At 51.7% G+C, this 12785-nt stretch overlaps 1 protein-coding gene across 5 annotated transcripts in view; it reads right to left on the reverse strand.

Annotated features, from left to right (window-relative positions):
- KIF17 (kinesin family member 17) overlaps nt 1-12785 on the reverse strand; it is a 39733-nt gene that overhangs the window by 4875 nt on the left and 22073 nt on the right. For all 5 annotated transcript variants that reach the window (XM_059136972.1, XM_059136970.1, XM_059136971.1 and 2 more), the window contains exons 8-12: nt 11153-11721; nt 10198-10269; nt 9705-9803; nt 8939-9144; nt 7177-7408 (exon numbers count right to left, since the gene is read on the reverse strand). In XM_059136972.1, the coding sequence (XP_058992955.1) occupies nt 7177-7408; nt 8939-9144; nt 9705-9803; nt 10198-10269; nt 11153-11721 (1178 nt within the window). The remainder of the gene's footprint in view (nt 1-7176; nt 7409-8938; nt 9145-9704; nt 9804-10197; nt 10270-11152; nt 11722-12785) is intronic.

Below are 12785 nucleotides of genomic sequence, written 5' to 3' on the forward strand. Positions count from 1 at the left end.
GAGATTCCCCCCAAGCACAGGTGACTCCCAGCTGCAGCCATAACCCTGCTGTCCCTGAGCCCCAAGACTCCTGGGTGCACAGTCTGTTTCCTCAAAGAGCAGGTGCAGTTTGGTTAGTAAAGAAGGATGTTTTCAGTTCATCACATGTAACCAGGCAAGAATGGACACCACCTGGTAGGACACAGGTGGGGAATTAATAATGCTCCATTCCTTAAGCTGGATGGTGGATACGTGGTATTAAGGGTAAAAACTTTATGTACTTTTGTACATCTGGAAAGATCTGGAATCCTTCACAGTGACTTTTGTAACAGATTTATTGAGATAGAATTCTCACGTCCTACAACTCACCCATTTAACATGTACAGGTCAATGGTTTCTAGTATATTCCAAGTAGTGCAGCCATCAGCATGGTCAGGTTTAGAACACCTCATGATCCAGAAAAGAACCCCACCCCCACAGGTACTCATCCTCCACTCCTCCCCAACCCCCAGCCCTACACAACCACCAATCTACTTCCTATCTGTCTAGATTTGCTTATTCCAGAAATTTCATATCAAAGTTATATACAATATATGATCTTCTGTGTGTGGCTTCTTGCACTTAACACTGTTTTCAAGGTTCATCCCTGTTGGAGCATGTGTCAGGACTTCCTTTTCTTTTTTTTAAAGATTTACTTATTTATTTGAGAGAGACAGAGTGGGGGAGGGGCAGAGTGAGAAAGAAAGACTCTCAAGCAGATGCCCCGCTGAGCACAGAGCCCGAAGTGGGGCTCGATCTCACGACCCTGAGATCACAACCTGAGCTGAAACCAAGAGTCAGATGCTTCAATGACGGAGCCACCCAGGAGCCCCAGGATTTCATTCCTTTTTACTGCCCAATAATATTCCATCATGTGGCTATACCATATTGTATTTTCCCATTCATGATTGTTTCTACTTTGAGGTTAGAATGAATATTGCTGCTATGAACATTCGTGTACAAGTTTTTCTGTGGCCAAATTTTCATTTCTCTTGCTTGTAACTGCTGGGTCACAGGGTAACACTATGTTCAACCAACTGAGGAAATGCCGGACGATTTTCCAAAGCAGCTGCACCATTTTACATTCCCACCAGCAATGTATGAGGATGGTCATTTCTCCACCTCCTTGCTGACGTCTGTTACTACCTGTTCTATTATGGCTAACCCCCGTGGGTGTGAGAGGGTAGCTCTACACCATAGATGGTAGTTTTGTATTGGAGATTTGCATTTCCCTGGTGGCTAATGACATTCAGCACTGAGTTTCTTGTGTTTATTGCCCATCTGTTTATCTTCTTTGGAGAAATGCCTGTTCAGATCCTTTGCCCATTTCTAACTTGGATTATTTATCTTTTTATTCTTGAGTTGTAAGCATTCTTTATATATTCTGGATATAAGCACCTTATTTGCAAATATTTTCTCTCATTCTATGGGCTGCATTTTCTCTTTCCTGATAGTATCCTTTGAAGCACAAAAGTTTTAATTTTGATTAAGTCCAATGTATCTATTTTTTTCCCTTTGTTGTTTGTGCTTTGGTATCATACCTAAGAAAGCAATGTCTAATTTATTTTTTTTAAGATTTTATTTATTTACTTGAGAGAGAGGGAGGGAGAGAGAGAGAAAGAGCAAGAGAGAGCGCAAGTGCACAGAGGGAGAGGGAGAAGCGGACTCCCCACTGAGCGGGAAGGCTGACTCAGGGCTCCATCCCAGGACCCTGGGATCATGACCTGAGGCAAAGGCAGCTGCTTAACTGACTGAGCCACCCAGGTGCCCCAGCAGTGTTGAATTTAAGGTAACAAAGATTTACACTTTTGAGTTTCATAGTTTTAGCTCTCCCATTTAGTTTCTTGATCCATTTTTTAATTAATCTGTGTATATGGTGTGAGGTTGGGGTCCAACTTCATTCTTTGCCATGCAAGAATCTAGTTGTCCCAGCACAAACTGTTGAAAAGACTGTAATTTCTTTACTGAATAATCTTGGCACCCTTGTCGAAAATCAACTGACTATAAATACGAAGGTTATTTACAGACTCTTAGTTCATTCCATTGATCTATATTCCTGTCTTCATACCAGTACCACACAGTCTGGATTACTGTAAATGTGTAGTATGTTTTGAAATAAAGAAGTGTGAGTCCTCCAACTTTGTTCTTTTCAAGATTGTTTTGACTATTCTGTCTCTTGAATTTCTATATGAACTTTAGGGTCAGCATGTCAATCATTGCAAAGAAGTCAGTTGGGACTTTGATAGTGATTGCCTTGAGTCTGTAGAACAGTTTGAAGAGTATTCCCATCTAATCATTATTAAGTCTTCCAATCCATGAACATGGGGTCTTTTCATTTATTTATTTTATTCTTAATTTCTTTCAACAAGGTTTTATAGTTTGGGGAATATAAGCTTTATACTTCTTTTGTTAAATTTATTCCTAAGTATTTTATTCTTTATTGATGTATTATAAATAAAAATTTTTTAAACATTTATTCTTTTTTCTTAAGATTTTATTCATTTATTTGAGAGAGAGAGAGAGAGAGCATGCACAAGCAGGGGGAGCAGCAAGTAGAGGGACAGGGAGAAGCAGGCTCCCCACTGAGCAAGGAGCCCTATGTTGGGGTAGATTCCAGGACCCTGGGATCATAATCTGAGCTGAAGGCAGACACCCAATGACTGAGCCACCCAGCGCCCCATGGAATTATTATTTTTTTAATGTTTATGGATATTATGTATTTTTATTTAAGTAGTCTCCACATCCAATGTGGAGGTTTAAACTCATGACTCCGAGATCAAGAATCTCATACTCTATGGACTGAACCAGCCAGGTGCCCCATGGAATTGTTTTCTTAATTTTATTTGTAGATTATTCATTGTAAGTGTGTAGAAATACAATTGCTTTTTGCTTATTGATCTTGTATTCTTCAACCTTGCTGAACTTGTTAATTGATCCTAGTAGGTAGGGTTTTTTGTGGGGGTTTTTGGGGTTTTTTTTTTTTTAGGCAGATTCCTTAGGACTTTCTACATAAAAGATCATGTCATCTATAAATAGAAATAATTTTATCTATTCTTTTCCAATTTCAGTGCCTTTTATTTCACTTTCTTGCCTATTACCCCAGCTAGAACCTCCAGCCCAATGTTGAACAGAAGTGGTGAGAGCAGACATCCTTGTCTTCTTCCTAATCTTAGGGGTAAAGCTTTCAATCTCTCCTCATTAAGTATGATGTTACCTGTGGACATTTCATAGATGCCTTTTATCAGAATGAATTAGTTCCCTTCTATTCCTAGTTTCCTGAGTGTTTTTACCATAATAGGTGTTAAATTTTTTTCATATACTTTTTCTGTATCATTAAGATGACCACGTGGGTTTTGTCCTTTATTCTATTGATATAGTATATTACATTAATTGATTTGGGATACTAAACCAACCTTGCATTCCTAGACTAAATCACACTTTGGCATGATGTATAATTTGGTTTGCTAGTATCTTGTGGAGCATTTTCTGTCTATATTCATAAGAAATACTAGTCTATAGTTTTCTTGTTATGTCTTTCTATGGTTTTGGTATCAGGTGATATGGGCCCCATAGAATAAGTTAAGAAGTGTTTCCTTCTGTTTCACAATTATTTTTTTTAATGTTTTTTAGGGGCACCTGGGTGGCTCAGTGGGTTAAGCCTCTGCCTTCAGCTCAGGTCATGATCTCCAGGTCCTGGGATCAAGCCCCATAGTATGGGGGGGGGGGGGTCCCTGCTCAGCAGGGAGCCTGCTTCTCCCTCTCCCTCTGCTTCTCCTCCCTGCTTATGTGCTCGCTCTCTCTCTCTCTCTCTCTCTCTCTCTCTCTCAAAGTCCTGGGTACCTAGGGATGATGGAAGCTGACTAAATCTGAATCTCTCCACAGAGACCCTCTGAAACAACACAGAACAGGGAAAGAAAATGAAACCCCACTCCGCCCAGCCTACACCAGCAGGTCCAAAATGCCCAAAGTCCAGCAAAGAGCTGGTGGGCCTGCCCCACAGTGGGAGGAGTGGAAAGCACCCAGCAAAGTACTGGAAGGCAGATAACATCACTCCCCCAATGAGAAAGCCCTACTTTGAGCAGGGAAATACTGAGGATAGATCAGATACTGCAAAACCCAGAATGCACTGGAATGCAGGTCGGTCTCTGCAAGTCTCTGAAGAGACCGAGGGGTTAGTCTCTGCAAGGCATTGCTTCTGGACGGTGTTTAGAAGTGGAAGACCCCTTGAGGTGCAAAATAAAAGTCTGCAGAAACAAGAGACCCCTCCCACTAAAAGAGAGATTGAGAGAGAAAGAGTGGACCCAAAAATGAGAGCGAGATTTGGAAGGCAAAGTCTCGACCCCTGTGATTTCCACCCCTTAGGACGTGCCTGTAACTATGTTCCTCTTCCACAGCAAAAAGGACTTTGCAAATGGAATTAAGGTTATTAATCTGTTGACTTTAAAACAGGGAGATTAGGGCAGTGGGTTAAGCCGCTGCCTTCGGCTCAGGTCACGATCTCAGGGTCCTGGGATCGAGTCCCGCATCAGGCTCTCTGCTCAGCAGGGAGCCTGCTTCCCCCTCTCTCTCTGCCTGCCTCTCCGACTACTTGTGATTTCTCTCTGTCAAATAAATAAATAAAATCTTTTAAAAAAAATAAATAAAATAAATAAAACAGGGAGATTAGGGGCACCTGGGTGGCTCAGTGGGTTAAGCTGCTGCCTTCGGCTCAGGTCATGATCTCAGGGTCCTGGGATCGAGTCCTGCATGGGCTCTCTGTTCGGCAGGGAGCCTGCTTCCCTCTCTCTCTCTCTTTCTCTGCCTGCCTCTCTGTGTACTTGTGATCTCTCTGTCAAATAAATAAATAAAATCTTAAAAAAAAAAAAAACAGGGAGATTATCCTGGATCACCTGGTGAGCCTAGTGTAAACACGTGGTGTGACCAAGGGGTGTAGAGAACCAGGCAAAGGAGAAGTGATGCTTTAGATGAAGGAGAGTCAGAGAGCTGAAGCCTAGGAGGGGCTGGCCCCAGCAGTCTCTGAGGGGGCCAGGAGGCAGGCGGCCTCTAGAAACAGAATGACCCCCAGTGGACAGCCAGCAAGGACATGGGATCCTCAGTCCTACAGCCGCATCGGCCTGAGTCCTGTCAACAACCTGACTGACCCTGGAAACGGATTCTTCCTTAGAGCCTCTGAGGAAAACCAGCCCTGCCCACACCTTGGTCCCAGCCATATGGAATTCGAAGCAGAGAAGTAAGTCATGCTAGAGCTGGACCGTGACCCAGAGAACTGTAAGATAGTAAGTTTGTGTTTCTTTTAGGCAACTCTATCTGTGGTGACAGCTAACTCCCACAGCAATAGGGGACAGTCTATTTAATACTGCACTTCACTACAGGAACAGAAGAGTGTGCTGTCGACTGAGCAAACCCAGCCAGCTGCCCAAACCCTCACCTCTGCTTTCAGCTGGTCCTGAAACTGCAGAAAAACAAGACACTGCAAAATACACAGAAAAGAGCAGAAGTAGCTAATCAAAGCTGCTGTTTGAAGAAAGAGGAAATGAAAATCAAAGCATTTCAGAAGAAAATCCCCCCAAACCATGAGCACATAGAACCAAAATATAACCCAACATCCCAATGTGCATAAAATTTCCTTCAGTTCACACACATGAACATTTCAAATCAGCAATCCAGAAACCTTAAAGTGGAAACGGGCAGAAACAAAAAAGGTATAACACGGGATGTTTAACCGAACTCCAGAAAGACTTTTTCAAAACTTAGGTGCATAGATGAGATTACAAGATAACCCAGGAAGAACAAACGTGGCTGAAAACATAAAAAGGGTATTAAGAAAAAGCATGAAAATAACCAAGAAAATGTAAACACTACAGACGTTCAAAGAGGGGGAAAGCATCAGCTTCTGCTTTTGGCGAGGTCTTTGGGTGAAAGTGTCTGCTGGGGAGGAGAGGTGCCCTGTGGTTGGTCCGTTGGCCAAGGGGGACAAGTCAGGGGCCAGAGCTCCTGGGGATGTGCCGAGGGAAGCATGCAGAAGCTCCTGCCCTGCTGTCCTCACTCCCCGTGCTCAGTCATATTTACCTTCCTTCTCCTCCTGGAGCCACTAAACTCATATTGGGCACTGATCCCTCCCCCAGCGTGGAAGGCTCTGCCTTGCGGTACAACCTGGCCCCACCTTTCCTAAGGTTCAGGTCCCCCCTCAGAAGCCACCAGCTCCAGAGAATGTCCCTGCCCCCCACCCAGGGTGGCCCCCGGGAACTTCTAGGGTTCTGCTAATGCTCAGTTCCCCAATGCAGATGCTGGTTCTATGGGTGCGTTCACTTTGCAGAAATGAGCTAAGCTGCATACTTGTGATTTGCATATGTGTACCTCAATCCAAGAAAAAATCAAAATAAAGCCACCTGATGTGGAAAACAAAGGCAGGAGAAAAATGATTAAATTTCCTTACTGCCTACAGCCCACGGACATGTCCTTGAAACAGGCAGAGGGACTATGCCTTGATGTTGACACTTTGTTTAAGGGCGAGAGGCGATCCTAGCCTGACCCCCACCCCCGACCCCTGCCAGGAAACCTACTTTAACATATAAAAATTCCTTTGGAAAGTTCCTTTATCTCTACCCGCCAAGATACATGCTGGCAACCGTCCCCCAAGCCTATGTCCCACCGATACACACCTGAAGGGTCCATGACTCGGGTGTTACTAGACGGTCATGAATGACCTTTCCCCAACAATAGCTAGCCCCCTCAAGGTCCTGGAACCTTCCTTCCAAAATTCCTCAGAGGCTCACGCTATCCCAGCGGGCCACTCCTCATGGCCCCGGTGCAGCTCTTTCTGCCCACAGGTCCTGTCCCCGTGCTCTGATAAGGCCACCTTTCTGCACCAAAGACGTCTCAAGAATTCTTCTTGGCCATCGGCTTTGAACCCTGATGTCTTTCCTACATCACCACCCTCCCCCCGAGCTCCCTTCACGGCAGGATCACAGTCCAGCCCTAGCCAGCTTGTTTCTCTGCTGTCCCTTTGTTGCACACACTCGCCCAGCACAGCAGACACACTTCGGTCACGGGACGGCCTCCAGGGCGGGCGACGCATACAGCAGGCACCCGATAAATGCCCATCTGAGGAATTACGGGTGGCGGCTGGGGCCAGCGGGGCGTGCGCCAGGGCCTCACCTTCCGCTGCATCCTCTCCAGCAGCTTGCTTTTGGCCCGCACCTCCTCCTGGATCGAGTCGTAGACGTTGAGCAGCACCCAGTCGCCACCATCCTCGTCCGAGTTCTGCAGGGCCGCCACCAGCTGCTTCTTGCGCTCGTCCGCGTACCGCTTCCGGCGTTTGTGCTTCTCCTTCAGGTCCTTGTTCTTGGCCTGCTCTCCCCCTACCACCTGCTGCTCCAGCAGCTGCAAACTGCCGGTGGGGAGAGGAAGGCGCGGGTCAGTGGGGCGGGGCCGCCACCGGGCACTCGCTGTCCAGTGGGACATTGTGGGGTCCTCGAAACCACCCTTCATGGACACGGGCTCGGGCTCAGAGAGGCAGAGCCTCTGGCTGGGGTCAGACCCCGGGGGTTCCAAGCAGAGTCACCCAGGCTGTGCGCCCAAGAGGATGGCGAGCATCTCCCCGCAGGCCACAGCTGACCCACCTACCACCTGCCCCGGGCCTCCCAGAGCCCAGGGTCCCCACAGTGCACAGGCTGGCGGCCGTGCTCCCTGGCACCCCGCGGGACCAGAGCAGCCCAGGCTGAGCAGTGTTCATCGTCTCCCTCTGCAGCCCCCCAACCAGCTTGCTCCAGGTTTCCCCACTGTGCATTCTCCAAATAGCCAGGCTGCTCCCCCGTGCCACACTTTTGGGGCACCCTGTAACTCGATGCCTTCCTGAGGCTTCTGGCCTTCAAACCCCATTCAGGTTTGCTAGAGTAGCAAAGCTACTCTAAGAAACAGAAAACAAAAGCTTCTGTGAAGGCTTCCCGGACCACATTCCGGACCACACCCAGACCACGGCCATGGACGTGGAGAGTTTTTTCCAGGTTTGATGCTTGACAGGCGCGGAATCCTTTGACCCTCATGATGAGCTTCTCAAACTGGAGTTCTTATTATCACCCATTTTGTAGATGAGAAGCTAAGGCACAGGGAGGTTTAACGTTGGCTCCGGTGGCAGAGGTAGTGGTGAAGGTGGATGGGAGTCCAGACAGTGGACTGCACAACCCACTGGCTTCTCACACTACAGAAGCTGGTCCTCCCTGGGCCTGGGTACCTGGTCCCCCTGAACCATGGGCTCCCTGCAAGCCAAGGTGGCAGCTCATTCATCCTGTGTCCTGGTTCCCAGCGTGCAGTCTCTGCTTGGTTCACGTTTGAACCATGGACCGTAGGACTGAGTTTGCCACTGCTAAGAGGAGGCTGAACCCTGGCCATGGGGCAGACCATCACGGACCATGGTGACCCTGATGTTATTCTCATTTACAGAAGTGAGAACCAAGGCTCAGAAATGTTAAGTGGCTGACACGGAGTGAAGACAGCCCAGCTCCCCAGATGGGCAGCCTCTGAGGGTGATCAGGGTGGCTTGTCCCCAGGGTGAGCAGGTCTCACATCAGGAGGGCACACTGGGAGCTGAGAAAAGCCTGCATCACGCCACCCTGGGATTCCTGAGAATGCCAGGCAGGCGACAGTCCCTTCCCTTTCTCCTGGAGCACCTATGCCCCAGCAGGTGCCTGAGGGAGTCTGGTGGCACCTGTAAGGTTCCCCGGGCAGAGCACTGCCTGCCCAGCTGATGGCACCATCCTTGTCCCTTGCTCCTAGAGAGAGGACCGGGGCCTCTCCAGCCTCATCAGGCAGGGGAGTGGAGTGGAGCCTCAGCTCTCCAGGCGCTTCCATCCCCAGGCCTGGCCACAGCCCCTCCCTGTCCTGCCATGGGGCCCTACCAGCCCCACGCCCCAGCACTTACCGGGCAAGCACCTGCTGCTGGTCCACGACAGGCAGCAGGTCGTCGGTCAGCACCGCCACCTCCACACTGTCCCTTCTCACAGTGGTCGTGGCCAGCAAGGGCTGAGGCTGAGCCTCCAAGGCCATCTGGGCCTCAGTCTCAGCCCCGACGCCAGGTTCTGCTGCCGGCACCACCTCCTCGGCCACTTCTGGGCCCAGGTCAACCTCCTGAGCACAAACAGAAACCAAGATGGAGGCAGAGAGGCCGAACCCTGGACACACACTCTGCGGCTTCAGTCCCAGATGGCAGCAGCAGGGTTCCTCATGGCCCAGGATGGGTCACTTCGGGCTCAGAGCCACCCAGTACCTGGTCAGGTTCCTACCCGACCATTTCCTCCACCCCTCCTGCCCCTGGGGACTCAGCCTCCCCACAGCAGCTGGGCCAATTTTCTCCAAATACAAATGCATGACAGCCCTTTCCCGGTGAGAACCCTGCACAGATTCCCAGCACCCTGGCAGTAAAATCCAGCTTCTCCCATGGCCTTTGTGCCCTCTGTGCCTCTCCCTGCCTTCCCCCTCCCCCACCGCGTCCACCCAGCTGCCTCTCTGGCCTCTGGTTTTTCTATTGCTGAGAAAGTCGAGCTCTTCCGGCCACAGGACTTTGGCACATGCCATCCCCTGGCCCCTTCTTCCTGCTTGTGTCCCCTCTCAATGTCACCTTACAGCCAGGGTGCCCCAGGCCACCCCATCTCCCCTCTACTGAGAACCTCAAGTATGCCAGCTCCTACCCAGTGATCCAGTCCAGAGGCTGGAAGATAATTTTCTCTCTCCACACATGTGCGTAGATGTAAAGCCTTGCTCTCATTCTCCGTGGCCTCTTGTGCTTTCTTAAGCAGAAGAGAGAAGGGAGGGCTCTGAGAGCAGCCGTGTTCAACACGGGACCCAGGCAGTTCCCTGCCAGTGCCTTGGGACCCCTGCCCCCGCCCAGCAGCCCTCGCCCTCAGCACACACAGGGCCTCCATGCTCTAGACAGGCTGCCAAGGCCAAGCAAAGACTAGGAGCTGCCGAGCAGTGGCCTCTTAGTCATAGCAATAATAAGAGGTAGGCCTGCTTTGTGACGGGCCAGTTCCAGCAAGCTGGGGGTGGGCTGGGTTCACAGCCTCCGTCTTGGGGATGAGGACACTGAGGTCCAGAGTGCCACAGGAAGACCCAGGCTCCTGGGACTCCTCCTCCAACCTGAGGGTCTGGACCCGGGGGGGGGGGGGGGGGGGCGGGACTCACAGTCCCGGGCAGGAGGAAGTCCGCTGCCTCAGCTTCAGACCTAGGCCCCGGCAGATCCGTCAGGGAGGGGTGCTGGCAGGAGGACGGGGTCGGGGAGGGAGAGGGACAGTGGGCCAGAATCATCTTCCACTCCCTGACCTCCCCCGCTTCAGTGCCCCACGCCCCAGCCCGGGGCGGGGCGCCTCACCAAGCCACCACCTCCTGCTGCCTGTCACCGCTGGGAGCAGGGGCGAGGGGAGGAGAGAGCAGGGAAGAGAGAACGTGGGAGGGAGGGAGCTCCGGGAGCATCAGCTGCGGCACCTGAGATAAAGCACGCATCAGCACCCCCATTTTAGAGAAGAGGAAACCGAGGCCCAGAAAGCTGACTGCTCAAGGTCACACAGTTCTGTGGGTAGTTGCGCCGGGGTTTAACCCGGGTCTGTCCGGCTCAAAGGCCTGTGCTCTTTACACACACACAGGAAAGGAAAGCAAAGCAAAGGAAAAGGAACACAAGAGAGAGAAGGGGAAGGGAATTTAAACCAGGAGAGAGAGTGGAAAGGGGAGAGGCACCCAGCAAAGCGGCAGGATGGCAGGGCAAGCCCTGCCGGACCCGGGGGGTGCAGTGGGGGCGTCCCTAAAAGGTGGCAGCCTTCCCGCAGCCTCCAGCCTCCTCCGGCTCCTTCCTTTGGGGCCTAGAAGCTAGTGTAACCACGACAACTCAGCAAACCCCCCAAGTGGGTGTCCCTCCATCAGCAGAACAGGTGCCCACCCGGCAAAGCCTCCTGTCTCCATCCCTACTTTCCCACCGATGAGCCGAGACAAGGCTTCTGCGGCCACCAAGCCGGAGCCGCCACACGGACCGGACCGGACCACCAGCACCTGCCCCAGCGACCTGCGTGCCTACCCCACCCCACCCCACCCCCGCTGAGCTCTGCCTGCCGCCTTTCTGCACGACATCTCGTGTGACATCAGCTACCTGTGTGGGGAGCCTGGGGGTGGCCGCCTGGGGTGCCTCAGTGCCCCCCATGGCGGAGGAGAGCCTGGCCAGCTTGGCTTCCACCTCGGCGAATGGGTCGTGCAGGCTGGGGAGCAGACCCAGCGCCGCCAGCTGTGGCTGCTCGTCCTCGGGGACCGACCCGGCCCACCGTGGGGCTCCGGCGGCCTCCCAGCTGAGGTCGTGGTCCGGGAGGGAGCTGCCCACGGCCTCCGTCTCGGGCGCGGAGAACTCCACGTTGGAAGGCTCCTGGGGCGCCAGGCAGGCCTCGGACATGGAGGTGTCCTCGAGCGTGGAAGACTCATCAGATCCCAGAGATGCCTCAGACTTGGAGGTCTCCGCCGTGGGCAGCTCCTCGAACGCTGGAGAAACCTCAGTCTTGGAGACATCCTCGCCAGGCAGAGCACATGGCATGGAGTGGATCTCAGGCTTCGTGGCCAGCTCGCAGTGGAATGCAGGGGAGGGCTCCGGCCAGCTGACAGACTCCGCCCTGGACGTGCCCTGCGCCTTGAGGACCTCCGCCTTGAGGACCTCCGCCTTGAGGACAGCCTCTGCAAATGGAAATTCCTTTCAGCATCTGACAGAGGACGACGGGTGACCCCCTGGGGGCCGGCCCCAAGAACAAGGTCTCTAAGGGGCAGGTTTAAGAGCCAGAGCCTCCCAGACCCCCAAATACTGGCCTCCATCTCTGCCCTCTCCTCTGTCAGAACTCAGACCCCTCTCCTGCCTCCTCTTCCAGGAAGTCTCCCCTGACCAGCACCAGGAGCTCTCTATTCTCTGACCTCCCCGGCCTTCAGCTGCCTTTGGGCTGCTCTTCACACAGAAGGTGACTTCCCTGTGGGTCTTATGGCCTCCGAGGCCGAGAGCTCCCGCTCAGCAAGCAGACTTCACCCCCGAGACCCAGAGCGGGGACCTCAACATGGCACCCCTGCTCCGAGCTCTCGTCCACAGGAAATGCTAGCTCCATGGGAGCTAAAGCAACACTGAGGATGATCATCAGACTAAATAAAACCACCTGATGGCCTAACATTCAAACTGGACTAGAGGAACACTCTGAAGGACAGAATATGCTAGAACCTGCCCTTCGCTCTCCTCTGGGTCTGCCAGCGTGGACTACAGCCCCACAGGCCTCCTCAGGGCTCCCAGCTCATGGGCGCTACAACCACTCACTTCTTTGTCTCTGTGTCCTGGGCTGGAGACACATTCCCTTTGCTGAAAGAGGACATCCTCTCCCTAGCTCAGCCGCCGGAAGCTCTCCAAGCCTCAGTGTGCACCATGGCAATGTGAGGACTCAGCACGTCCTCACTCACTGAGGGAGTACCCAGCACCAGCACCGGCTACACAGCAATGCCCAATAAATGGTACCCACAATGTGACCAATACCATCATCATGACAAAGGGAGTTTTATAGTATTTGGGTGAGTACTAGGAAGTCTGAGCTGCCTGGCAGCACAGATGTTTGGAGGATAGTGGTAGGGTAGAACATTCTAGAATGTCAAAAAGACAATGAAAATCTTCAGCAAGGAAGAACTTATTTTGGAATGTGGTTGCTTTGTTCACAGAGAGGCTTAAAAATGAGAGGAGAGGGGCGCCTCGGTGGCTCAGTGGGTTAAAG

This window comes from Mustela lutreola, chromosome 10 (genome assembly GCF_030435805.1).
Source record: "Mustela lutreola isolate mMusLut2 chromosome 10, mMusLut2.pri, whole genome shotgun sequence".
In the NCBI taxonomy this organism is placed as follows: Eukaryota; Metazoa; Chordata; class Mammalia; order Carnivora; family Mustelidae; genus Mustela; species Mustela lutreola.